This window comes from Python bivittatus, unplaced genomic scaffold (genome assembly GCF_059951505.1).
Source record: "Python bivittatus isolate LINGU-HERP-01145 unplaced genomic scaffold, Pbiv_v1 ctg000330_np1212, whole genome shotgun sequence".
Classification (NCBI taxonomy): domain Eukaryota; kingdom Metazoa; phylum Chordata; class Lepidosauria; order Squamata; family Pythonidae; genus Python; species Python bivittatus.
In genome coordinates this window covers 45,497,856-45,523,356 of record NW_028277058.1, presented here as the reverse complement: position 1 = coordinate 45,523,356, position 25,501 = coordinate 45,497,856, and the positions used below count along the sequence as shown (strand labels likewise).

General features: G+C 39.5%; 1 protein-coding gene across 1 annotated transcript in view; it reads right to left on the bottom strand.

Annotated features, from left to right (window-relative positions):
- Window positions 1-1,272: 1,272 nt before the first annotated feature.
- TMEM178B (transmembrane protein 178B) overlaps window positions 1,273-25,501 on the bottom strand; it is a 304,760-nt gene continuing 280,531 nt past the window's right edge. The window contains exon 4 of the mRNA XM_088141145.1: window positions 1,273-15,332. Within this exon, the coding sequence (XP_087997271.1) occupies window positions 15,082-15,332 (251 nt within the window). The 3' untranslated portion in view covers window positions 1,273-15,081. The remainder of the gene's footprint in view (window positions 15,333-25,501) is intronic.

Genomic DNA, 25,501 nt, shown 5'->3' with positions numbered 1-25,501 from the left:
AGGATTTAGCCTGGCACTTGTGTCATTAAATGCTTGACTGCTGGCAAACGTTTGATCATGTGGAAGAAGCCAGCAAGGATGGAGCTTGAGGTAGTAGGCTATAATGACTCTGGTACACCGTTCAGTTCTTTAGAGGAAAGAGCTGATCTGAGATGAGTCTGAAGGGTGATGGTAGAGTTGCTTTTTAAGGGAAACACATACATCAAATGATACAGAATCCTGGGCAGTCAACATTACAAAATGTGGAAGGAAGGAAGGAAGGAAGGAAGGAAGGAAGGAAGGAAGGAAGGAAGGAAGGAAGGAAGGAAGGAAGGAAGGAAGGAAGGAAGGAAGGAAGGAAGGAAGGACAGATGTCCTTCACCAAGGTTTTGCACAAAGCTATAATTGCACAACAGTGGAAGGATGTCCAACTGGATCCCTCAGCTCCTGAAGTAGGGAGCATTGATATGCCTTGCATATTTCTGCCTTGCATATTTCTGAGCCTGTGTGTGCTCCTTTGTAGTTCAGCTCCCTTCATGATTGGAGTTGCTACTTTTAGCTAGAGAAAAACCCAGGAAGTTCAAGGATGTCAAATCCTTTCTTGTTCCCAAAACAGTGATTGGTAGATGCTTGTTGTTGGCTGGGAACATCCAGAGCACTGAAGGGGAGAAAGCTGGAGGGATCAACCAGTTTTATTTCATTTACCCTGCAGGTACATACTCCAGCAGTGAGTCAGCACCAAGACTGTCTGCAGGGTATGGTAAAAAATGTCAAGATGGTGGCCATGTGTATGCTGCAGATAAAAAAATAGATGGAACCCATCATGACTGCCATCTTGACTTTTTGGATTGTACCCTGTAGATACCCCTGGTCAGCCTGGATGCAACAGAGGCAGAATAAGGATCAGCAGCAGGGGCAGCTAATTTCATGCTGGCAGAGTTTTGTGCTAACTTACTGAAGCGTAGGTGGCCCTGGTTCTCAGCAGTGAGGGAAAGCCTTAAACAAGAACAGTTTGGGAGCCCCATTGGGGTGGTCATCCACTGTAAATGGCCACATTATCATGACCTACAAGGTACTGGCTGGTGATTGACAATAAAGCACACCTATCTCAAGTGCAACACCTTTCTCAGTCTCAGTTTTCCATCTACAGAATGGGGATCACAATGGCTTAAATGTTCACAATCCTTAGCAGAAATAAAAGAGGTAATCAAGAGCTGCTAGCATGCCTGTGGGATAGGATGAACTATAAAGAAATAATCAGACACAAGGGTTAAAACACACAACATGGTTTCCTTTTATTTAATTGTTTAATCAGTTTACATTCCACAACTGACAGTTTATTTTTTCCATAAACAAATTGCTTAATTACTAGACAATATTGTAAATCAATGGAAGTACAGAATGTCCTGCAAATGCAAAAAGAAAAACGAAAAAGCAAGATGCAGCCAGTTTTGTTTACATTTCCTCCCCCCCACCCCCAACAAGCCCTGTAATACTCAGCATTCTTTTCCATTGTTTTTCTTTCTTCTTTTTCCCCTTCCAGGGGAAAATTCTTGAAATACTGTCTGTCTTCCCCAAATTCAAATGTCCTTTTACATTCCTGGATTCCTCTCTATTGCTCTAATAAACAAAGAGGCCCCAGATGGATCTTTGTGGGACCAAGAACTGAAAGCCAAACAAGGTCTTTGCTGCATATAACTATCATTGTTATACTCAGTAATGAGAAGAAGTAGATGCACTAAGATGGAGCCTTAGCTGTAAAAAGATCAAGCAACACAGTTATTCACATCATATCAGAACAAGAATCAAACATACTAATTCATGTTACTTTTTATTTTATTTTTTTTAGCACCAAAAGCCATTTTGGCTACTTGCATTTCATGATGGACCAGAAGCCAGAAAAGATGTATTACAATCTAACCAACAGGGTTTACTCAAGGAACATTACTCTGACCTCTGCTATGAATGCTGAAGTTAAAGGCAAACTAGGAAAGAATTGAATAACAGACCTGACTTGGAGACAGGAGTGGGTGGTGAGTGGCAGGGAGGATTACTAGGGACCGTCAACACTTCCTTGAGGTTTGCTTTGCATGATTTACCAGTTATTAGCTCAGATTTTCATTCAGTAATACATTTAAGAAACACAACTGAAAATGTATGCTTGCTGTCAATTAAAGTGAACAGAGTTCACTGACCATATACATGTTACAGGAGGTTGGAAAACCACTAATGCTCAGATCCAAAGCAGGACATTATTTTGTCTCAGTGGAACCTTCTGTACAACTGGTGGGCTATACTTGTCTTTGTAAGGTGCAAGATGTTTAGCATGTATGAAAGAAATTCATGCACTTGGAAATAAATTATTTTTTTTAATTTGTGAATATACATCACACATCTTTTAAATATTTTGGCTTTTTCCAGACATGAATAATCAATAAGAACCATGGAGTCATCACTGAGCTGATGGAATTCAGATTTATCAACCTTTTAGACTATGAAATTATTGCCAGTATCCTGCAGTTGGATGTGCTGAATCAAGATAGCATTTCTGCTGAGCTCAACACATACCTACTGAATAGTGCCAATTATGTGAAAATGTCCTAAATTATATATTAGGTCAGCTTCCCCCAATTTTGTGTCTTTAGCTATGATGGGTGTTAATTTGCATAATCAATAGCTAACAGCCTTTGCTTATGCTGGCTGGAAATTGTGGAAGAGATCCAATGTATCTAAAAGGGTTGAGTTCCTCGGAACTCTTGGAAATGCAGAGTACCATCTTGGTTCTCACAATATTAGAGCTGACCTCCAACCTTGTGGTATGCCAAGTACATTCCTTTTGCATTCACTGAGGCTGCAGATTTGCTTTGACTCTGACTATCACCTTACAACCCAGGATCGACTGTTCTTCAGGAGAAAGCAGACTGAAGAAAGGTTTAAGGTGAAATATTTCTGCAGTTAATTATGACATTCCTTGGTCTTTGGTCTGACACACTGGCCTTACTAGTCCATGCTAAAGTGGTAAATTCATATATGTGTATGTGTGCATGTACATGTGTGTGTGTGTATTAGAGAGAAAGAGAGAGAATGTGTGTATGATAAAATGGAAATTTCTAACCAAAAAGCTGTTGTCTGATTTGGAAGTTTCTATATGCAGAACACCAATGGTTTTCAGCAAAAACATTCATTCATGTATGCATTCTAGAAACATCAAAGAATAGTTTTACCATATGACTTGTAAAGTTTCTCTTAAAGTTTACATAAAAGCAATCACAGCCATATTCATTCACATCTACATTGCAAGGAGCCCAAGAACACTTTCACTGTCTACCGTGCTGCTACCATCAGCTTGGCCATGGATATTGAAGCATTTTTCCAAAAAGTGAGAACTTTTCAGAAATAAGTCTGCATCTCACATCAACTTATTTAGAAACAGGATGAGTGGGAATATGTCTAAGACTGAAAAAATGGAGCTAAGATCTGAGAGGAAGAGGGAAATCTTTAAAGAATAGAAGGGATCACTTTTGACAATAAACTCTGCTCAAAATTAATGTATCTTGTGTTCTGATGCCTGAAAAAAATATTCTAGGCTATAAATTATATTGTTCCATATCTCATAGAATGAATCCTAGATGCCAACAAATGAGAGGGATATTTTATTGTTTCTTCTGTAACAAACTTCCTCAATACCACCATCTTACCTATAACATATTTTCAAGCATAGATCAGAACTAATGCCTTATTTCCTTTCAATTATATATGGATATTCTCTTCTGTTTCTAAAGGGTTAGATAGCTGTCTCTAATTTTTGTCATATTTTGTAACAGGGCAGTTCAAAAATCTTATTTACATACTTCTGATGTTATTCAAATCAGCTTTTGAGAGTCACAATATTTCAACAATGGTACCTCACCATTAAAAAAAATCACAAATTAATGCTCAAAACCCCAGTTCTATTTGTTACACTTCCACAATAAGGACCTTAAGGGCATAATCCTATGTTTACACAGAATTAAGGCAATTGAATTCAGTACCACTGACTTCCAGTTAAATGTGCATAATTGCTTTTGTGTGCTGTTGTCTCAGACAGATTTGGAATAGATTTCCCCACACTTTTAGCCACTGTCAAAAACTTTTGCAATAATTCTTATTTTTGTTAGTTCAGGCATATCATAAGTAGCTCATACTATTTCAGGGCTCCTGGGCTATCAAAGTGTCTAAATCATTGTTCTTATTTGTAGATGTTCTTTAACATTTGTTAGTTCTGTTTGTACACTGGCAAACATAGTGTTTGCCATTGTACAAACAGGACAATGTTTGCCATTGTACAAACAGGACAATGGGATGATCTTGAACCTCTTTACTTGGAGCGTCAAGTAAATCAAAGTAAGTCACTGAATCAAAAGTGACTTAGTTTGAGTAGACAGATAGAGAGTGCTACCTGTGTTATTTTATGAGAACAGAATCTTGATGAGTTGTTATACTTGGAAATAACAGCCCCCGCCCCAATTAAAAATGCCAAATTCTGGCCCAATGAAAAAACAAATTCTGCATGGGTGCATCTCATATTTTTCTTTACAAAATATGTAATGCAATTTTGAAGACGTGAGAAATAAATGCAAAAAGAAATATTTAAAAAATGTTTTCAACTGAAGCACTGGAAATGACTTTGATGTAAAGTATTTTTTGAAAGAATCTTGGAAAAAGATATATTGAAGATCCTTCACTGAGAAGATCCAGGCGGACAACATTCTACACAAAGTGTGAGCTCCCAAATTCACCTATCAAATGACTGAATTGTGCTCCATCTGATAAATTTTGGGGAAATGATGGTGGTTGCAGAATGCACAGAATGAACACAAAATCAAGGCAAGGGCTATTTGCATTGCATAATAGTTAAGGGAGAACTAGGTGCAACCCAGGCCCCATCTATGCTCCATTGAGTATAATTTAATCATGATGAACAGGGTAAGCAACATCAGTAAATTAAATTGTGACCTTAAATTGTGGCACAATCGGCTGCTGAAATGTGTCTGTTGCACCGGCACTTTTTTTTTTAAAGATCCTGCTTGTAAAAAAACCAACATATCTAGGGGAAGAACTCTGGTTTCATACATATATCACTAGCTAGAGTCCAAACCAGAGTAGTCCAGGAGAAGTTTCAGTTCTGCCAAAACTATAAACTCAGCCTTAGGTCATTGATTTTAGTGCAACATGGAGAGGCACCTCATGTTATGGTTCCATCAGTAGCTTAATCTTATCTAATCATTCCCCTCACAGAATAATATAGAAATCACAAGGATGATAATTATACAGGAAGAATAAGGGCAGATTAAGGATGGTGTTTCTAGAATTCTCCCCATGAGACTACCATAGAGTTTCAACTTTCCTGTATTAATGCAGCTGGGATTCACTCCAGAAGTGTGGTTACTGGAGACACAGGACTAGACCAGCAGTGGACTCATCTTTGAAGAGCAGTGACAGAGCCATCTCACATTAAGGTAGCAATCTAGTTCAAGTGATGCAGAGCAGAGTGCACAGAACACAAAACTCCGTCTTGCAACAAAGGGCTGCCATTTCTTTCCTCTCCTTACCACCCAAACTTGTTTCCTGAGATAGGGTCAATAGCAAGACCAGACTTGCTGCTGTGCTATGAGATGGCAGTATTGGAGGACTAGAAGCCATGCCGTGTGAAAATCTGCTTTTCAGTTAGTAATTGAATTGATTGTTATTATTAACTGAAAACAGCAGCTTATGGCCTTCTATGAAAGGAGAGAAGCATCAAACCAAGTTAAAGCATATTGTAAAAACTTTCATTTGTGACTGCTTCAGCAGCCCCATAAGGTCACTTGCTGAGGAGATAAACAAGGACAGAACTCTTTTGGCAAATGTGCATCTTGACCAAGGACAATGAAGCTGCAATGAAGATAACCCAACAAGAGCAAGAGATGTTTGGAGTTGCTGCTAGGAGCCTTGCAATGAAATAAGGTGTTGGAAAGAACCACTCCAACCTCTCTTTCTGACTTTCTCCCCATTAACTTTTAGAACATTGACTTTATTATGACACACAGACCTTACAAGCCTTTCAGAGACAGGGTTTTTTTTCCCGATTGACAGCAATACATGCAAACAGTTTGCTTGGAACCAGTGACTTCTACATTAATAGGAACAACAACAGAGGCTCCAATGTTCCTGATCCTCTTGTCTTACTAACAAAGAGGAAGAATCAATGAGACAGTTTCAGGATGTTTCATCAGTGAATTCACTTTAAGACTGACCCCCTCCCCTCCCTTTCCCTCCCCTCCAGTTCACAATTTTAAGTTTGTACATATTTTTACAGGCATTTGGATCCAAAAAACAGTCACATCTGGAAGGTGCTGATATGAAAATAGAACTTATGGAACAAGATTGTTTTCTATTTATATAAAGCATTCATGAGAGAATGAGAGAAAGGAGAGAGTTAAAATAAAAAGAGTGGAGAGGGAAAGACTGGGGAATTGTACCTGTGATCCATAGGACTTCCAAAATTTGAGTAACTGCAAGAAAAAAGTTTCAGGACTTACATTTTGTCTTATGATGGATCTAAGTCCTGCAAGACTGAGCAAATATGATTCTGCCTGATGAATTTGAGAGGCATGCGTTCTCCTCATGAAAAACAATAGTAGTTGTGGGCTGCTGCACATCAGGATGCAACCCTGTAGACCTTTAAGAATAGGGGTTTCAGCTGTACCACCACCAGAGGAGAGAACAGCAAGATGGTTTGCCATCTGAATTGTGGGAGCTTAGTCTCAGCACATTTGGAGGAGGTAAAAACTGGAAGTGCTAAGATAGATATTCAAGGGCAACAATATTACTGAGAAGCTAATATAGTTTCTAAATTATAAACTGTTGATACAAGAACCCACAATCTTTTTGGACAACTGAGCTCACTTGTAATTTTGACAGCATGTTATGGGAACTTTCTTAAGTATGACTGCTATGGTGACAATAGCTAATCACAGAACACTGATTTACTACCACTCTCTCTGACTCCCCAGGATTTTCTGTGTAACATCTTAGCTTACCTTTTCCTTTCATCTGGATGGGTAGGCTCATTTCCAAACATTGGATTGCAGACTCTTAGCATTTTTATTTTCTAGAAAATGGCTTTGGGATCAACGTCAGACACAGAGGCATTGTTGGGAATACAGATGATGCCTGAGGAGGTTATTTCCTTTATAGACTGCTAGCTATCCAATTTATTATTTTTTTCCCCAACAAAATAAAACTAGGAACAGCAAGGTACATGGTAGCTGCCAAGGAAAATGTCATTGGGCACATTGTGGCCCCTGAACATCAGATTGGGGGCCCCAAGGCCTTTACCATTTCATTAAGAGAAACGGTTATCTACCTACACCAATATAAGATTAACTGATCTATGAAGTGGTGAAAGATTTTATTCAGTTAATAAACTTGGGACGATCAATATGATTAGGACAGTGAGTAATTTACCAAATGGTTACTTGCAGTGTCTGTAACCTCATAATCCTCTAGCCATCTGTATGATTTTTGGCTAACAGTGAAGAAATTATTTTCACCTCACTACCCTGAGCAGAATGAGCCAACTGTCTTTGGGGGCAGATGCTGGGCATTGCTGAATGGGCAGCAATGGCAGTTTCTCAGCTTTCTCTCGAAGGATAGAACTATGCACTCTATATTAGCCCACTATTCTCAGAAGTAGGCATAATAGGAGGATCTTGCCTCATTGCCGATGTAAAGTTCAAGTTCTAGTCCAGCTGATTTTTGTACGTAGAATGGAGCGAAGGTGCGATCTTGCCTTGCTTTTGGTAGCAAAATATCTTGGGATAGCTATATATCTCATCCTACCTGGTCAAGGATAAATCAATTCATCTACCAAATGACTAACATGCATTCTATGGTAAATCACTACTATAGTAAGTTACCACTACAGTAAACAACTGGTGATATTCATCAGAATTTCAAAGTAAGGTCTAATTGCACTATGAAATAAGGCCATATAGAATAGGAATCTCACACACACTTCTCAACGCTCTCACTAAACTACAGTTCCCAAAATACTTTGGGAGAAGCAATAACAAACTGGCATAAATCTTATTAAAATTCGTAGCATAGATTCAGCTTTACTATGAGAGCCTTTAAATGAACCTGTAGGGTTATTATAGCCATCCCAAAGATTGGAGGTTCACGCTACAGTGATAGTTGCTTCACCCCCACAGTTCTGACTAAGATAAGGGAGGGTGGCCATGTTGATTTCATTGTAGAGTATTTCCCCAAAGAAACCAAGGGAGGTCACAGATTCATCATAAAACACATTCAAACAGTAATATTCTATAAGATCTTCCAAACACTTTTAAATTCTTCAAAAATTACATATATACATCTACATACAAATATGCACATATATACAAGCACGTCTGTGACCTTCATTTAACTCCAGGGTGATGCATGGTGATGATTAAAATGCATGCTCATCAGGGTTGCCCTTAGCAGGATACCACACTAGGTAGAGACCAAATGCAGCATTTAATGGGAGCAGCTGCTGGTAAAGAGAATTTGCTTCTTGCTACTCATATGTTCCTACAGTGTAGGAAACAATTATGCAAAGACAAAGCAGAAAGCCTTAAACCTAAGGCTCCTGCCTAGGAAAGATGTGAGGGGGGGAATGTGGAAGAGGACAACTCTGGGACTTTTTAAGATCAGAAGTAGCAACTTCCTGCTCTTTAAAAAAAATCCTCTACATCTAATAAAAGCTATATTCTTCCTTTCTTTTCTTTGTCGAGGTCCTACTTCATGGTAGCAACCTAAATGATACTTTGCGAAGTTTCACCATCTCTATGCTAAGCTTTCATATCAGCTGCCTGAAAATCTTTTCTTAACATTCAGTGTGTTTCACAGGTTGAACCCAAGCAGTCACAGATAAGCACAACTGAATTCACAGGATTGCATTCTCAATAATTTTAATAAATTGAGTGTTAGGCTATGTATTGCAGCTCCTGGGAAGTGCAGGTTTCATGTGGTTGTAATAAGAGCTCCTGCTTCTTATATATTCAGCATAATTTATAATGTATATAATTGGAATTGCAAACCATACAAAAGATCTCAGAAATCATCCCCACTTGATTTTATATTTTTTAACCTAGATTTAGTTTCACTGAATATATATCATTATGATCTTATGGATTATTAGATGCCAGCGACAGATTATTCTAATCCCTACTGTAAGAGTTGAGGGTTATTTAGAGGGTTTAGAGCTCTGAGAGATGAGGGAATAGCCATCTTGCTCAATCCATGGTCAGCGCCTTCAAAAGGACACTGGGTTCACTTATTTCCTTTTCTAATAATTTTCAGAAATTGCTTAACTGCTTTTCAGCTATTAGGAACCTTTGGATCAACAGGTTTTATAGCACTGGCTGAGTTTCTTTCAATCCTTGGTGAAAGAAGTTTTAAATACAAGTTTAAGGACTTAAAAAAAATGGGGGGGGGGAATAAGCAGCAAAAGGGTGATTAGAACTTTGATTTTGGAAAGTTAGAAACAGACTAAGGATCTAGATGGATTTGAAATAATATTTTGGAATTAATTATAAGAATCCTTCCCATGGGAAAATGCTTTTATTTTGAAATCTCTTTAAAAAACATGATAGGATGAGACTTTGAAGGTTGGACACTAGAGGGAACTAGAAGGAACTAAAGATTACAATTAAAGGAGAACACTTAAATTTGACTTACTAATATGGAAATGGAGCAAACTATTTTAACATTGGACATATTGAAGGAAATTTTTGAACAATGACCCCAAAGTTAATTTTAAGAGTGTCTGCCTAGACTGTGTTTAAAAGAAGTTATGGAAGAGGAACAAGTTTTACTGGACAAGATTGAGACTGATCTGAAAGTGGATTTAAAAATGATAGGCTACAAGAATGATATGGGGAAAGATGTTACACTGGACATACAAAAGAAACTGGCTGATGTCTTAATAATTAAAAGAGATATACAAATAAAAACCAAGAGAGGAACCAGGATAATTTTCCTATATTAAACTTACAAAAGAGGCTTATTAAAGCTTTGAAGAATTTTGTGAGAAGGGACAAAGAAAAAATGAAAAGAAATCAAGTTCTCTGACATTATTTGAAGGGACTAAAGATCAAGATTGTTAGATGTAAAAGGAAGGAATATAAAGTTGGTTTATTTGATCAAGGTTAAAATAGATATTTTGTTATCTCTGGTAATCCTTAATGGACTTTTGCTGATCAGAACTGAACAATTTAAGGCTTTAAGGATTTGTTTATAGATAAGAGATGAGATATGGGAAGAAGAGATCATTTGTTGTATTTTAAGAGAAGGTGATAAGTTACTAAAATTGTTTATACTTGTTGTGATGAAGAGGGAAGTCATTTCTTTATACATTTCTTTTCTTTTTCTTTACTATATTCTTATTTTTTTCTTTTCTATTTTTCTATTTTTTCTGCACTTTCTAGTTTTTCTTTTTATTCTTTTCTTTTTTTTAGTTTGTATTAGTTTTTATCTTTGTAATTGTAGTTTTTAATAAAATTAGTATTAAAAAAATAATAACTGGTGGTGCCTTATGTCCCACTGGTTGAACCAGAAAGACTTTTGCCACCTTCCCTTTGAATTCTTCACTAACATGTTTTTCCTCAGAAAGAAATTTTGTACAAGGACAGACTTCCTGTACTGCTAGGCCATAGATAGCAAGACTGCTTTACCTATAGTGCCCTATTCTGAGGAATGTTCTTTTCTAAGAAGTCATTTGGGCCTGGTGGGTGGGTGTCCTGATGTTTTGCTCTGAGGACTTGCAAGACTTTGGATTGCCATCTGCTCTACAGTACACCGATGGCTGGCATTCTGATAAGTCATTATTCCTTATGCCTTAACACGTTTAGTCTTTAAAGTGCCAAAAGACTTATATTTCATATCACAGGTGCCACATTAAGATCTTATAATAGGGTAATTCAAGGAAAAATCATTAAAATCTTCTAATTTTAAGATTTTGTATTTAAAAAAAAACCCAGTAAATTGGTGAACAAATGACAAATGTATGAAAAAAGGCACTCAACTGATGGAGTTTTTCTGTAAAAATAGTCATGGCTCAAATTAGGCATCTGAATTTCTTTCCATCTCCTGAGAGCTATGAATAATTCAGCTCATCCAACCTGGTTGCAGAGAATTCCAGTCTTTTCAGACCAATTGATTCTTATTTCAGCATTGGTGATTGAACATCCTATGAAAATTCAGCTAAACGTGTCCCAACCCCATAGACCGAAAGCTCTTATGTTACACATATGCAATGCTTCTTAACGAAGCCGATCTGCTTCAGAGTCCTGCCTTTTCAGAAATTCAAAAAATGTTTGTGTGGTACCAAGACTGAAATGGACAACCCCTGAGGTGTGTTTCTTTTGAAGGTTTCTACTAATCAGCCCTCTTCAGTCTATCACAGTCTAGATATGTTGGGCCTGTAACTCTTAAAATAGCCAGCAAGTGGATGGTGACAGGTTGGGGAAGATTGGCATCGATTGTAGGCACATAAAACTGCAGGGGTTTATTTATCACATTCATATTCCAATTTTCTGCTAACATTAAACCAAAGGTGGTAGACTCAAGATTCCCAATTGATCTCTTCTCTCATCACTGACCACATTCTGGAGTGCTTAACTTCATCCAAGTGACTAGTAGATTTTCAACATTAAAGTAATCCCTGGCAATTCCTTTATTCTGTTTTGCTCCTGGAACTGTCTGCAGCACTAATCACATTTTTTACATCCTGCAGGTGAAATCAAGGAAACTAGAGTAAGTCACCAAGGTTGAGTTTGACTTGCAAGAGACTTGACTGAGCTAGTTACTCAGATTCTAATTTCCCTGAATCTGTGGAAAATATAGGCATTGGTCCCATACCTTCAAAGAATGTATAGAAGAACTTCTTCTACATCAGAAATATTCTATGCCATTAATGAAACCTATTGCTGTGCTCTGAAGCGATTATAATATTCTGTGCATTTTTGTTCATTTTATATTGCGTGATCTTTATCTGCATTGAGGGTTCTCTTCAGCCAAACGAAAGAAAGAAGGGAAGGGGAAATACAAGGACTCCAATTTTGTTGGGATTTTTTTTTCTATTGCATGCTTTGACTCTCAATTAATCCAATTTAATTTCAACAAAAACCACAGAAAACAAGATCATCTTTCTTCAGTTCTTTCAATAAATAAATAAGATTTGATCCAATAAATAATAAACCTTACTTACTTGGCCTGGCCTAATGCAGGATTGGCATCATGCCCCTGCCCCCCCCCCAGACACTGTCAGTCTTAGGGAGTTCTGCAGCTGAACCAATTAATTCTGAGTCCGTCACTGCTGAAGATAGCACTGCAGCATCTCCTTGAGAGGTGAGGAGCAGGCCACTTCCCATTGGCTGGAAATCCTGCCTTATCCCATCTTTCCATTCCTTGGACTCTCCTCCATTTTGTGGTGCCTTGCTACCATTCCTTCAACTTATTCAGGACATCTTTGCTCTCCCTTCCTTGCACAGTGCTTAGGGTCCTGCCACCTTTACTGCAAAACAAGCATGGTGACAAGACCACCAAGTTTTGCATTCCCCCATTAGTCATCTGGAGAATCATCTCATGAAGTTTCTGAATCACCAGCAGTAGAGCAGCATGACTGAAATTCTGGGGCCAGAGGTGGAAGCTGAGGCTGGTGGAAATGCCCTTACAACATTTTGAAACTGTGCTTTTGATGTAGGAAAGAAATTATGCAGTTCATCCCTTTATAGGGATAGCAGGACTGGATTAAGGCCAATTTATGGCCTAAACACAGCAACGGTGCCCCTTGGCCCTTCCAATTGCTTAACTGACACATTAAGACTCAATGCTGAAACCTAAAGTCAAGTGTGGCTGTGAAAGAGTTAAGGGCATGATAGCTGGGAGGAAAAAAATTCTATGGTGCCCCCCTTCCCTTGGTGCCCTAAGCAAGTGCCTCTTTTTGCTTAATGGTTAATCCAGGGCTGAGTGGCAGTCCCACACACTGTAAACCACATGGTTCATTTGCATGTGTAGCTAGGATGAGAAGACACTGATATCAAGAAGATGCTGCTACATGGGTTAAATATTTCAGAATATACTTGGTTATATGCCACGTGTGCTTGCTTTTTGGTTTTAAAGGTAAGGATACTTCTGTACTGGTTGTTTTATTTTATGTCATCAGATACTAAAAAACAGAAGTGTGGTTGCATCTGTTTTGGCAGATCCATCTCCCAATGTCGTACTAGTATTTTGCTCTGAGGTTCATTGTTATATGCAATTAGCATGTGCGTCTACTTCATTATTACTTTTGTCTTGTTTCCCTCTCCATTTTCCAATCTCTATAGGGACTAATCAGATTACAGGTTTTTCTGGATCATAAGTTGTTATCTTCATTGCCTTAACTGACTCCAGATCTTTAGCATGAATATTTAATGGGAGGAATCAGGGGTAAATAAGTGGGTATATAGTAAGAAATAAGGAAAAGAGAAGAAATAGATGAATAGTATGCATGTGTAGGGGTATACATTGTGGTCAAAAAGGTCAAGGTGGGGACCACAATGGTGCGGTTGAAACCCCACCCATTTTTTAATGTGTGACACACATAAAACATGCAAAGCTTCAATCACACCATTGCAGCTGCCATTTTGACTTTTATTTTACCACTCCCTACAATACCCCTGTGGGAGATTATAGTGTCACAATCACAAATTCTGGCCTTATGAGGAATGGAATTCCTTTCTCTCCCTCCAATGCCTCCTGCTTTACAATTTCTCTCAAATACAAGGAGAAGGCTGAGGAAATCTGGTAGCTTGTGATAACTATATGGGTATCCGGCCTTGGTGCACATGGGCATAAGAAGGGGCACCATGTATTACAATCCTTATTATTACCATCCCTTCAGAATTCCCCACCACTGCAATGGCTTTTACCCAAATGACTGTAACTAACAAAACAATGGTGTAACAACAACAACAACAATCTCTGCCCAAACTCCTCCTGCACAGCCATCTTGAAGATCAACCAACCACAAAGCCCATCTCCCCTCCCCTTACTACCCACAAAGGCTTCTATCTGCCATCAGATGGTTCTTGCTGTTCCAAGGCAGGGGAGATCAGAGGCAGAGCCAAATCCAGCCAATGAAACTTGCGGTCTCCAAACAAGCTTTTCCTCATCCATCCATAAGTCTTGAAACCTTCTTTTTCAAGCACAATGAGGAGAATTTGGTAGCAGGTCACATGGAAACACCAGGTTTATTTTCTTTTTCTTTTTGGGAAAAAAGGAGGGATGGAGGGGGAGTTCTGCACCTATGTATCACGGCATTTCACGAGGCTTTGTCCTGCATTTCTGTCAGCAGTTCAGCCTCGTCAATAAGCCTGGCTGTAAGGCAGAGGGAAGTTGAAAACAGCATTGCTAAAGCATCCACTCAAATGTCCTCATCTGCAGTTTTGTTCTGTAAGAATCTTGGCTGGTTGTTTTTCCTTAAGTTTAGCAAAGAAAGGGAAACCTGCCTTAATCTTCTGCTTCATTCCTCTTTGATGGAACAGGCAAGGTTTTTTTTTTTTTTTTAAATAGCATGTGCAAGCAGAGGGATTCTGAAGGGGGCCTTGAGAGGGTTAGATTTTAGAGAGGTAACTAAAGAGGTTCATTTATTAACTGTTCATATTTCCCCAATACAAGGTTTTATTTTTTGTTTTCTTTTACTCTTTGTAAAAGTACCATATACACCAAGATACCCTTTCCCCCTCCCTATCACATTACACCCAACTGGCAGTAGACAGATGCACAATATGTTCATTTGACGTTTGAAGTGGGATGCTGAAGATTTTTAAGAGCTGAATGGAAGAGCAATGTTGCAGAAAAGCTATTCCTTTCTTCGGGAAAAATAACAAGAGCAATACAAAGTCTGTAGAGAAGATGTATGAGCCCTATTGGACTCCGCTCTACCATGGCACTGGCAACTGTTTGAGATCTATATATAATATATGTTTATGTATATTAATTTATATTTATATATGTATAATATGTATATTTATAGGCTTGTTTGTACTTGTTTTAGCACACTGTCCCATTTTCAGGTCTCGATTTGGGGCAATTGGTCCTGGGGACAGGTTGAACAGAAGGAGCCAAGGTACAGAAGAAGCCAGAGATCAAAGTGAGACCGAGGCCTCCCCATGCACAAAACATGGACCAGCCGTAGCCATGACTGATGTCATCCGGAAGTCCGTACAGGTACCGGGGGTATCGGGAGAGCTCAAAGTTGATTCCAGCTACGCATGTGCACAGTGAAATTATGCAGAAGGTTCCTGGAGGGGAAGAAGAAGAAGAAGACAAAAGACAAAAGAAAAGGGAGAGGAGAAAAAAAAACAGGAAGAATGGGTTAGAATTATAACAACAATCCTTTACCCACCATCCAAAAAGGAAGCAGTTGGATGAAAGAACAGGAGAATCAGACAGACATGGATGACTCAGGAATTCCAGAATGCCAGTTTGTTTATTTGAAATAGTTTTATTCTATCTTCAGTTTCCAAGGTAATTGCACAAACTTAAATTATACAACTAATAATTAAAACAGTAAGTGTCCAAGCTAATGGCCCTTGGGATATGATTTTATAGGTCACTGGATTGATTGGAAACTCACCCACTCACTCCCACTACAACAGCTACTAGCAGTCTTTTTAAAAAAAATATAGTAAACTCTTGAGATCATAAAGAAAAGGAAAGAGGCCAGGTGAGGAATTGGTGTTTCCTGAGGCTAGCTGCAATTTGATCAATCCAAACAAAAGTTTAGGACAGCTAGCCAAATAATCATAATTTGTAAGAAGAGAACATTAATCCAGTGGATCCAAACCCTCCTTTATACCTCTCTGGAACGCCCCATATTTGGTATACATTTAGGTTTGTAAGTTTTTGGGGAATATCTGTGGCACTTTCAACTTGAACATCTCATCCTTCTGATAAAGCTTTTCTTTGCCAATGAGAGGCACTACTATCCCATCCTAACAATACTCTAGCCACCCAAAAGCTCATGAGACTATACTTTACACCAGGAAATCAGAATAAATATGCTGGAAGGCTGCAACAGCAAACGACTTCCATATTATTGCCCATGTGCTCATCAGGAGTTGAGTCCAGCTCAAGAGAAACTTTCTCTTACCTTGCAGTTAACAGACTACATGGCTGTATCTTTGGTGGACAGCTGAGTTCCCTGAAACTCATATTTGCTACAATGAGTTATGAGGTGCATCATTTATGTCATACTTATGGATCCATCTGAAAAGCTGGATGAGAACAGCAGGCCATCAGTTTAGAGCTAATACATTGCTCAACTTTCCAAATCCAATAGATGAGTAATCATCCAACATAAAAATAAATCGAAATTGAGCTGGCCAAATTAGGCCAAATGTGACACATAACCCATCTTTTAATCAGGGGAAATGAATAAAGAAATGAAGTAGAAGAAAAGTGGAAAGGAGGGAGAGGGACAATCTAAAGTTTGTAAATTCTGCTTGCAACAAGTGACATAAATGCTTACATCCAGTTTACATGATTTCTGCCTATACATCTTCGTTGCACCATGTTGCAAATAGAGAATGCTTTAAATTAGTGCACTTTTCAGTATAAAAACTAGGAATCTCTTAGGTGTTAATTAAAAATATTTTGAAGCTATATAATATTTTGAAAGGTTCAAAGCAATGTCACCTGCATTATCTTGCAAACCCTGCATAAAACCCAGATACTGTACACAGATATTATCCCATATTGCAGAAAATAGAATGGTTTTTCTGGAAGAAGGATGGCAGAAGCCAAATTGATAGCTCACTTTCTTAGCCATGTACAGTAGATCTACTATATGTAGGATAGTCTTATGCAGTCTTAAGGTCCTTAGAAATATAAAACCACGATGTTATTTGCTTCATCCTACTGTAACGTACAGGTGCAAGAATGGTCCTTCAAACCTGTTGACCTCCAGATTGTTGGAGTTCAATGTCCACATTCCCCAGCCAACATCCACATTCCTTATCCAGATTTGTGATCATGGGAGTTGGTCCTTGGAGAGTATTAGGTTACAACCAGTATGGTTTGCAGTATGGAAAGCACAGGGGACCTTTTATTTCTTCCCAGAAAAGAAAGAGCTATCTTTCTGTGTCATCCATCTTTCCCTTTCAACTGCTAGAGAAAGTCTCTATTTTTGCCCTAAATAAATGGAAAGAGTAAATAAAAGCATGCTGAGAAACTCTATTACCATTCAGAGTCAAATAAACTGAAAGCCCCCCCCCCCACCTACAGAAGTTAGATTAAATCACCTATACTCAGTTCCCATTCTGATTCCAAATTCTGAATATGTGCAGAATTATCTGACTGTTCCATTTTTTGCTTTCCTGCTTAATATATAGCAAAGATGAACAATATCAAGATGATACAATAGTAAGTAGAATCCTTGATAAGGAGCAGATAGCATGTACTTGCTGTCCCTTGTTCTGAGGGGTTAATGGAGATTCTGAATAGCTAGCTATTATTTCCATGCATTTCCAGTCAACAATCAGTCAATAGTAGGAGAACCTCATTTAATTTTTGCTTCTGACCCACCACAGCAAATAAAATATGAGTCAACAAAAATGTGATTCATATTTCAGACCTCATTAGGAAGGAAGAAGTTTGTACTGGTAATTAAAACTTCTGGTTCCAGATTCTACAGGCAGAGTTAAAAGATGGTTCTCTTAGGGTGTATCAACTTTACTTTCTGAGTCGATTGGTTTGTGATTATGATCCTAAATGAGTATGATAGTTCTTTTTTTCCACCTCAAAGGAGACAGAGCCATGTTTCTGGGTCAGCAGGAGACTATGGAAATAGAAGCACAAGAGGAGTAGAAGCAGGTGCATTATTCCAAGTCAGACTGTCCATCTATCCTAATCTTATTTATTCTGGCTGGAAATAACTCTCTGGGATCCCAGACAGAGCTCTTTCCATGCTACCTAGCAACTATTCTTATTTTTCAACTGGGCCCAAAGCTGGGCCTTCAGTACACAGCTGCTACCATACTTTCCTTTCCTTTTAACACTGTACTTAAAAGCAGAAACTGTGCTTAGATGACTTAGTGCATTTATGTGACTTACTGCAGATGGGGAAGAGTCCCAGCTGATGCCCTGTGAACCAAACAGGGCAGCACAGCAAACCAATTCAGTCTGCTGGCTAAAGTCTCCTAATCTCACCCAGGGACTCAAGGGACATTCCTAAGCAATTAAGTTGATTTTTCACGTGGAGTCCATGTGTTATCAGCACAGCCTGACTCCTAACCCAGTAATTTGATTTTTGCTGATCTTCAGATTTTTGACTTAAAATAGACACAGGCTTTGTTCATGCAATATATTTAACAAGATCAAGTAAAGACCTAAGATGTACATTCACATGACATGTTAAACTTGGCTAGTGTTAACTTCAGTAGTTTTAGGGGGAATAAGCTATTTTTGCCTGAGTTCCGCAAACCAAGCCCATTTGTTTAGAAGGTGGTTTGGTATATGATACAAATCCCAAAATGGATTAATTCAATTAACTAGCTTAAACTGGTGTTTAATTGCAGCCAGTAAGATAGCCTGAGCACTGATGATTCAACACTTTCCAAAGTAACCAATGACATAATCTCATAACCATAACCTCTTAGTATAAAAAGCTAAGTCTTTAAATCTGGACTAGGGATCCTGCAGAGGTTGTTGACATTTATTTTTGGTCTGTCCCAGCCAATGTGGCCCAATGTCCAGGGTACTGTAGTAGTTAAGGAGAGGACTGGGTTTGGGGAAAATGAATTTCAGGTCCTCCTTCACTTATGGAAGCTCATTAATTGACTTTGGGATCAGTCACTTACTCTCTCTCAGCTCAACCTATTTCACATGGTTTGTGGTGAGAGAAAAAATGGAGGAGGAGATCTTATGTTTGCTGCCTTGAAGTTCTCCATGTATGTGTGTATCTACCCATTGATCCTTCCATCTATCAATCTTAAAGAAGGTACTTAGTCAAAATTCAGCTTAGCCAAAGATCTTATTCACATGTGGTAAAGTGTACATAATACATTATATTTTAGAATACATTAAAGTGTTATGATGCATACAAACATTTTGACTTAGTTCTTCCATGTCTGTCTGTCTGTCTATGCATCCACCTATCTATGTCTTACTGTATGTGTGTATGCTATATACCCAGGAAATACACCCAATAATTCCTACCAATTTTTATTTACCTCACTGGGAAATAAAATGCCAGGAACACTCAAGCAAAACGAAAAAATGGATCTGACCCAAGAAACACAGCCTCCTTTTTAGCTTCTTAAATTATTCCATTGGCTTATCAAATCATTGAAGAATGCAGTCCCACTCCCTCCCTGTTCCATTGTAATAACCCCATTCTGCTGGAGCAGCTTTGCAGCAAACTCCTTCTGTGCATGGATTAAATGCCTCAGCAGCACGAGGCTCCTGAGAGCTCTTTATTCTTTGGCACACACTTGCACAGAATATAAATGATTGTTTAATTACACACTATAGCCTCATCATTGGCTAACAGACGTGTGTGTGACAGACAAGGTTTAGTTTAAATCTGCCCTTATTTATTTATTAAACTGCTTTGGAAAGAGCAAACAGACGGATTGGTTAATACAGGGCCGATGTGCTTTGTGAAATCATAAATCCTCCTTCGTACACTTCTATTTAAAAGCCAAACCAAACCAAACAAATACCCCAACTGCTATGGATCACAACAGAGAACTAAGATCCTGTTAATATGCAGAATCTGGGCCAGTTCATGCAGGTTCCCAATTCAAAAGAACAGCTGCATTCCTCCTCAACTTTGTGCGGGCCAACAGCCATGCAGAGAAATCCCAGTGTGAACTAGACTCTGGTCTGAGCTTCATCTGTCCCCTTTTTGGGGGAAGCGGTTTTAAAAAATGCCATCACAATGGCTGAAAGTGTCTCTGGCAGTCTTCTACCACAGTTTGGTACTTAGTAAACCAGGCTGGCACTAGCTGAGATTCACCAAGCTTGTTGTTGTTGTAATTTGGCAGCCCCGTGGCCTTTTAAAGAGTGTCAGTAACTTGGGGGATGAATGTAAATTTGAACTCTCTCTCCTCAGCGTTCTTGTGCTGCATCCAATAGCAATATTTTTTTCTCTCCATTGTTTTCCTCTATTGAAAGCAATAGCCCAGTAAATGAGAGCAAGAAAGTAAATTTATGAACTTGGTTTTCTCCCAGCTTAAAGGGCTATCTCCTCATCTTTTTATTGCTTAATTTGGTAGACAGAAAACCCCTTTTGTCTTTATTTAAATTACTGCTTTGTAGGGATAAATTATGGGTCTGAAGCCAGAAGACAGAGAAAACAAGGATTGTGCCTCTCTATTTCTGTAGGGAGCCATGGAAATGACCTTGGAAAAACTATACAGAAACCATTAAGACAACCACAGGTGCATCAGTATGTTTTGAGCCCAGGGTGAAGAGGCAACAAAGCTCATGCAAGGCCAATGTACAGTGCACATGCATGTATTAAATTTTAAACAATTTGCCAAGGATGTGAGGTGGAATGATTTCACTCTGATTGACCAGTTTCAAGAAGGAGTTGTTAACGACCTGAGAGATGAATTGGTGAGACAAGGTGCCCCAGATAATTTGGAAGAGCTGCTCCAACATGGTGTGTTAATAGATGGTCATTGGAAGAGTTGAGGCGTGGAAGGAACGGCAAGGGAAGGAGGGTTTATAACCTATCTTCCCCCTTAAAATTCCTCCCGGTTGTCTCCTCAGAATTTAGTGCTGGAGACTCAAGCAGCTTGGAACAATCAACAAATCTTTATTCCAGGAGAGAAACAGAGAAGGAGAAATATCAGATTATGTCTTTACTAGAAGCTCTCAGACATCTAGCCAGACTTTTCACAGCTAAAGCTCATTGACCTGAACATTGGCTGCACATATGGATCTACAGGCTACATAGAAAGCAAATTTATGACTTGCTCCAAGGCCATGGCTTTGGGAAACTTTGCAGTTCCCATAAGCTCTGCATGAGGCCCTCAGGCAATTAAAGAGGGCTCAGCCACAGGCAAGCATATTTTATTATTCCTGTTACTCTTTGTTTAGAAATAGGCTGGAAGATACATCTCTCAGCCCTTATAGACTTGGGGCAACAGCCAATTTCATAGATAAGACCACATAGTACAAGAGTTTAATTTATCCACTTAGATGCTGGAAAGGCCAATGCTGGTAAAAACAATTGATGGGCAGATGCTACAAGTTGGGCCTGTGTTGTGATGCACTAACCCTTTACAATCAAATTCACACAGAATTCTTGCCACTCTATGTTACTGCTTCCTTGCAGATTCCCAATGTGCTGGGGACTGATTGACTAAAATTATGTACTGTAGTCCAGATGTGCACTAGGAGCATGGAACAATTTATTTTCCATCAATGAAATGTCAACAACACTGATTGCAAGCTTTTTACTCTCCCCCTCCCCCTATGCCTATTCAGTGCACTGACTCTTCTGCCTTGCTAGAGAAATACTTTAGCTTTGTGGATATGTTTGGGGATATGTTTGGGGAGGGGGGGCAACTGTATTGTCCCTCCCTCAGACATGTAACTGTACTATCAACTTGAAACCAGGAACCCAGATTCCAGCTAAGAGATGATATCCCATGTCTACTCAAGAGCTACCCACAATGAAGGAATTCCTGGATGATAGTATGAAGAAAGAAGAAATTTCATCACCCTTCCTAACCTCCAGTGTCTGCACTAACAATATTCATGCCTATGGGAGATGGTTCTTGAGGACAGTACATGACTACGGACTCTCGAACCAGATGATAATTAGGAGCTATTATCCTTTGCCTCTTACTTAACATACCCTGGACTGTTTCCAGAAGATACACATTTTCATGAAGTTGGACTTGACAGGCACTTTCAATTTGAACAGGATAAAAGAAGGACATGAATACTTAACTGCATTTGATATCAAATAGAGAAAACCTAAGTACACAGTAATGCCTTTAGTGCAGGATGGTCTGTTCCAGATAAATGAATGAAATATTTTCTGATATTTTAGACAAATATATAGTGGTATATTTGGATGACATGCTGTTTTTTCAGAAGACCTTTCCATGAATATGGCTCGTGTCAGAGACATCTTAAAGAGACTCCACAAACACAAGTTTTTTACTAAATTGATGAAATGTTTGTTTGATCTACCTCAATTGGACTATTTAGGTTACAGGATGTCTAGCGAATACATACAAATGGACTCTGCAAAAGTACAATCCATACCCTTTTGAAATGTGAAAGATACAGTGGAACCTTGGGTTACGAACACTTCTGTTAACTAACTTTTCGGGTTACGACCAGCTCCAGCCACAAAATTTTGCTTCGGTTTGCGAACTCCGCCTCGGGGTATGAACAGGATATGCGGCCATTTTCCCTCCCGTGACACAGTCCGTGGCCATTTTCCCACCCCTGACACGTGGTCCGCGGCCATTTTCCACCCCTGACACATGGTCCGTGGCCATTTTTCCGCCCCTGACACGTGGTCCGCGGCCATTTTTCCGCCCCTGACACGTGGTCTGCGGCCATTTTACGCCCCTGACACGTGGTCGTAGGGAGGGGGACTCTCCCTCCAAGCAATAGCCGCCTCCCTGTCCTCCACACCAGAACGGATTAACGGTAATTACACTGAACCTTATGGGGAAATTTGCTTCAGGTTGCGACCAATTCGGGTTGTGACCAGAGTCACGGAACGAATTAAGTTCGTAAACCGAGGTTCCACTGTATACAGAGTTTTCTGGGCTTTGCTAATTTCTAAAGAAAATTAATCTCTAATCTTACAGACCATACAAGACCGCTGACCCAACTTCTAAAGAAAGGATGTAAATTCATATGTCTACTCAAGAGCAAGCACATTTCAGGAATTGGAGACTCTTTTCTCTTCATAACCTCTCCTCAGAAACCCAGATCCCACCCATCAACTTGTGGTGCAAACCAATCTTTCAGATGGGACAATTGGAGCAATTCTCTTCCCGGCAGAGAAAGTGTGTGTGGAGGGGGGGAGGGGATGAATCTCCTACCATGTGCATTTTATTCCAGGTTACTTCTACAAGCTGAATGGAACTATGACTATAACCTTCACAATAAGGAATTGCTTATGGTAAAGACCACATTCCAGCAATGGATGTGCTTTCAGGAAAGTGCAGCCCACCTTGTACAGGTTCACATCTATTTGTGGCTCAGCAAGCAAGCATCCAGATGCCCTATCACGTAAACTAGAATATGACTTCTCTTACACATCTCCCCCTGCCACAATACTGCAACCAAGCACACAATCACACAGAGAAGGCATGCTCCGGACCCCCTCAGTAAAAGAACTCTGATTAGCAGGGTCCAGAAGGCAGGCCTTCTCTGCAGTAGCCCCGCTCTTTGGAACATTCTGCCCCCGGAGGTGTGATTGGCCCCCTCACTCCTGGCCTTCCGTAGGGCTTTGAAGACCTGGTTCTGCCACTTGGCCTGGGGTGGGGAGGGAATACTTCAAGTGTGGGGATGGCTAGCCCCATAGAGGCCTGCTGTCTTTGGCCCCAGATTCTTCATCTTCTTGGGCTCTTCTTTTCTTCTTTTTTAGTAATGTTTTTATATTTTGATGTTTTATGTATTTATATGTATTTATGGTTTTAATGTTTTGTGTGAGTTGCCCAGAGTTCCCCCACTGGGGGGAGATGGGCGGGGGGGGAAATTAAATAAATAAATAAATAAATAAATAAATAAATAAATAAATAAATTTTGCCTCTCTCAAGGGTTAGACTCTCCTGAAAGACTGGGGTCAGGGAGGCAGACCATTGATCTGCTATATCAGATTAAAGCATAGGATGCTCATGCCTGTGTATGGGTGGATGACGTCCAGGGGGGCCCACAGAATATTTCTTTATCTTTCACATCTGATGATGGGCAGCTGTTTCACAGTGGACATTTATACATTTATTGTAAAGAAGTGTTAGTTCTGCCAGAACAACAGAACTGCTGGACAATGGGGTGTGTTTCAGATTCTACACTGGGTATTCAGAAAGTTCAGGTTGCCAAGGGTGAGAGCAGGTATCAAAGACTATGTATCACCTTTCATGTTTCATGCTGAACAAAGTCTGTTCTTAGAAAAACAGCTTGCTTGCTCCAACCTCTGAGATCCCCTCTACATCCATGGGATTATGCTTTCATGGATTTTATTGCTGATCTCCCCCTGTGCAGGGGTATGCTAGCATTCTTGTGGTGGTGGATTTGTTAATAAATATGGCTCATTTAATTCCTTGCAAAGGCCTCTCATCAGCTCAGGAAATGGCACTTTGTTTTAAATCATGTTTTTAGATACAGAACCCTAGTCAAACATACAATCTCAGATCATGGATTTCAATTTACCTCTAAGTTTTGAAGGCCCTCTTCTGATTATTAGATAATAAAATCCTTTTGTCATCTGCCCATCATCCTGTCTCAGATGGCCAAACCAAGAAACTGAACCAGGTACTACAGCAATATTTATCGTGCTATGTCTTATCAACAAAACAATTGGACTGAACTATTGTCACTTGCAGAATTTGCTAAAGCAACTCAGTGCATTTCTCCACAGGAATGTATCTTCCTTTCAGGTTACCTACAGTTTCCTTCCTACTCCATTGCCATGATTCCATTCTGGGGTTTTTGGACTTCTGGGTGAGGCAATGGCAAGCTAAGACATCTCTGGAGGAGCAGAGATGACAATATGGCTAAGGCCAATGGACTGGTGTACAGCCCAGTCCAACAGAATCTCTCGGGACAAGAAGAGGACAAGAGATCACCCACTTGTGCTCCGGATGGCTGCTCCTCATGAGAAGACTGCAGGGCAGCAGTTGACCCACAGGTCTGAGCACTAGGACACAAGGGAAGCCATCAAGCTCTCAATTGTGGGGAGCCTTTAAGGACACTGAGTTCATCCAACCTCACTTTCTAAACACTTTTGGATTTATAATTATTTTAAAGTTAAAAGAGGTCTCCCAAGTAACCAGTATGAAAAACTACCTGGTGAGTAAAACTTCATTGCAAAATGGAAAAAAATAGAGGAAAAACTCCATTCTGGAATTTTCTTTGGCCACAGGAGGGGAGACTGAGTAATGGGGGAAGTGGTGTAGGAGGCCACTGAGATAACCTTAGAGAAACTATCTTAGAAACCATTAAGGCAACAACAGGTGCATAAGCATGCTTTATGCCCAGGGCAAAGAGCATTAGAAAGACACTCATATGGCTTCCCACTGACTCCTTAAGATATAAGAGGGAGGGAAGGGTCAACACAGTCAGACTTGCAAGATTATATATAGCCTTTCTCAATAAAGTATAGTTTTAGTATTCTTGTGAGATCTGTTTGCTGACTGGGACAACCTCATAGAGCTAACAATTTCCCAGGGAGAGCATTTTCCCCAACAAGCTGAAGAATGGCAAAAAC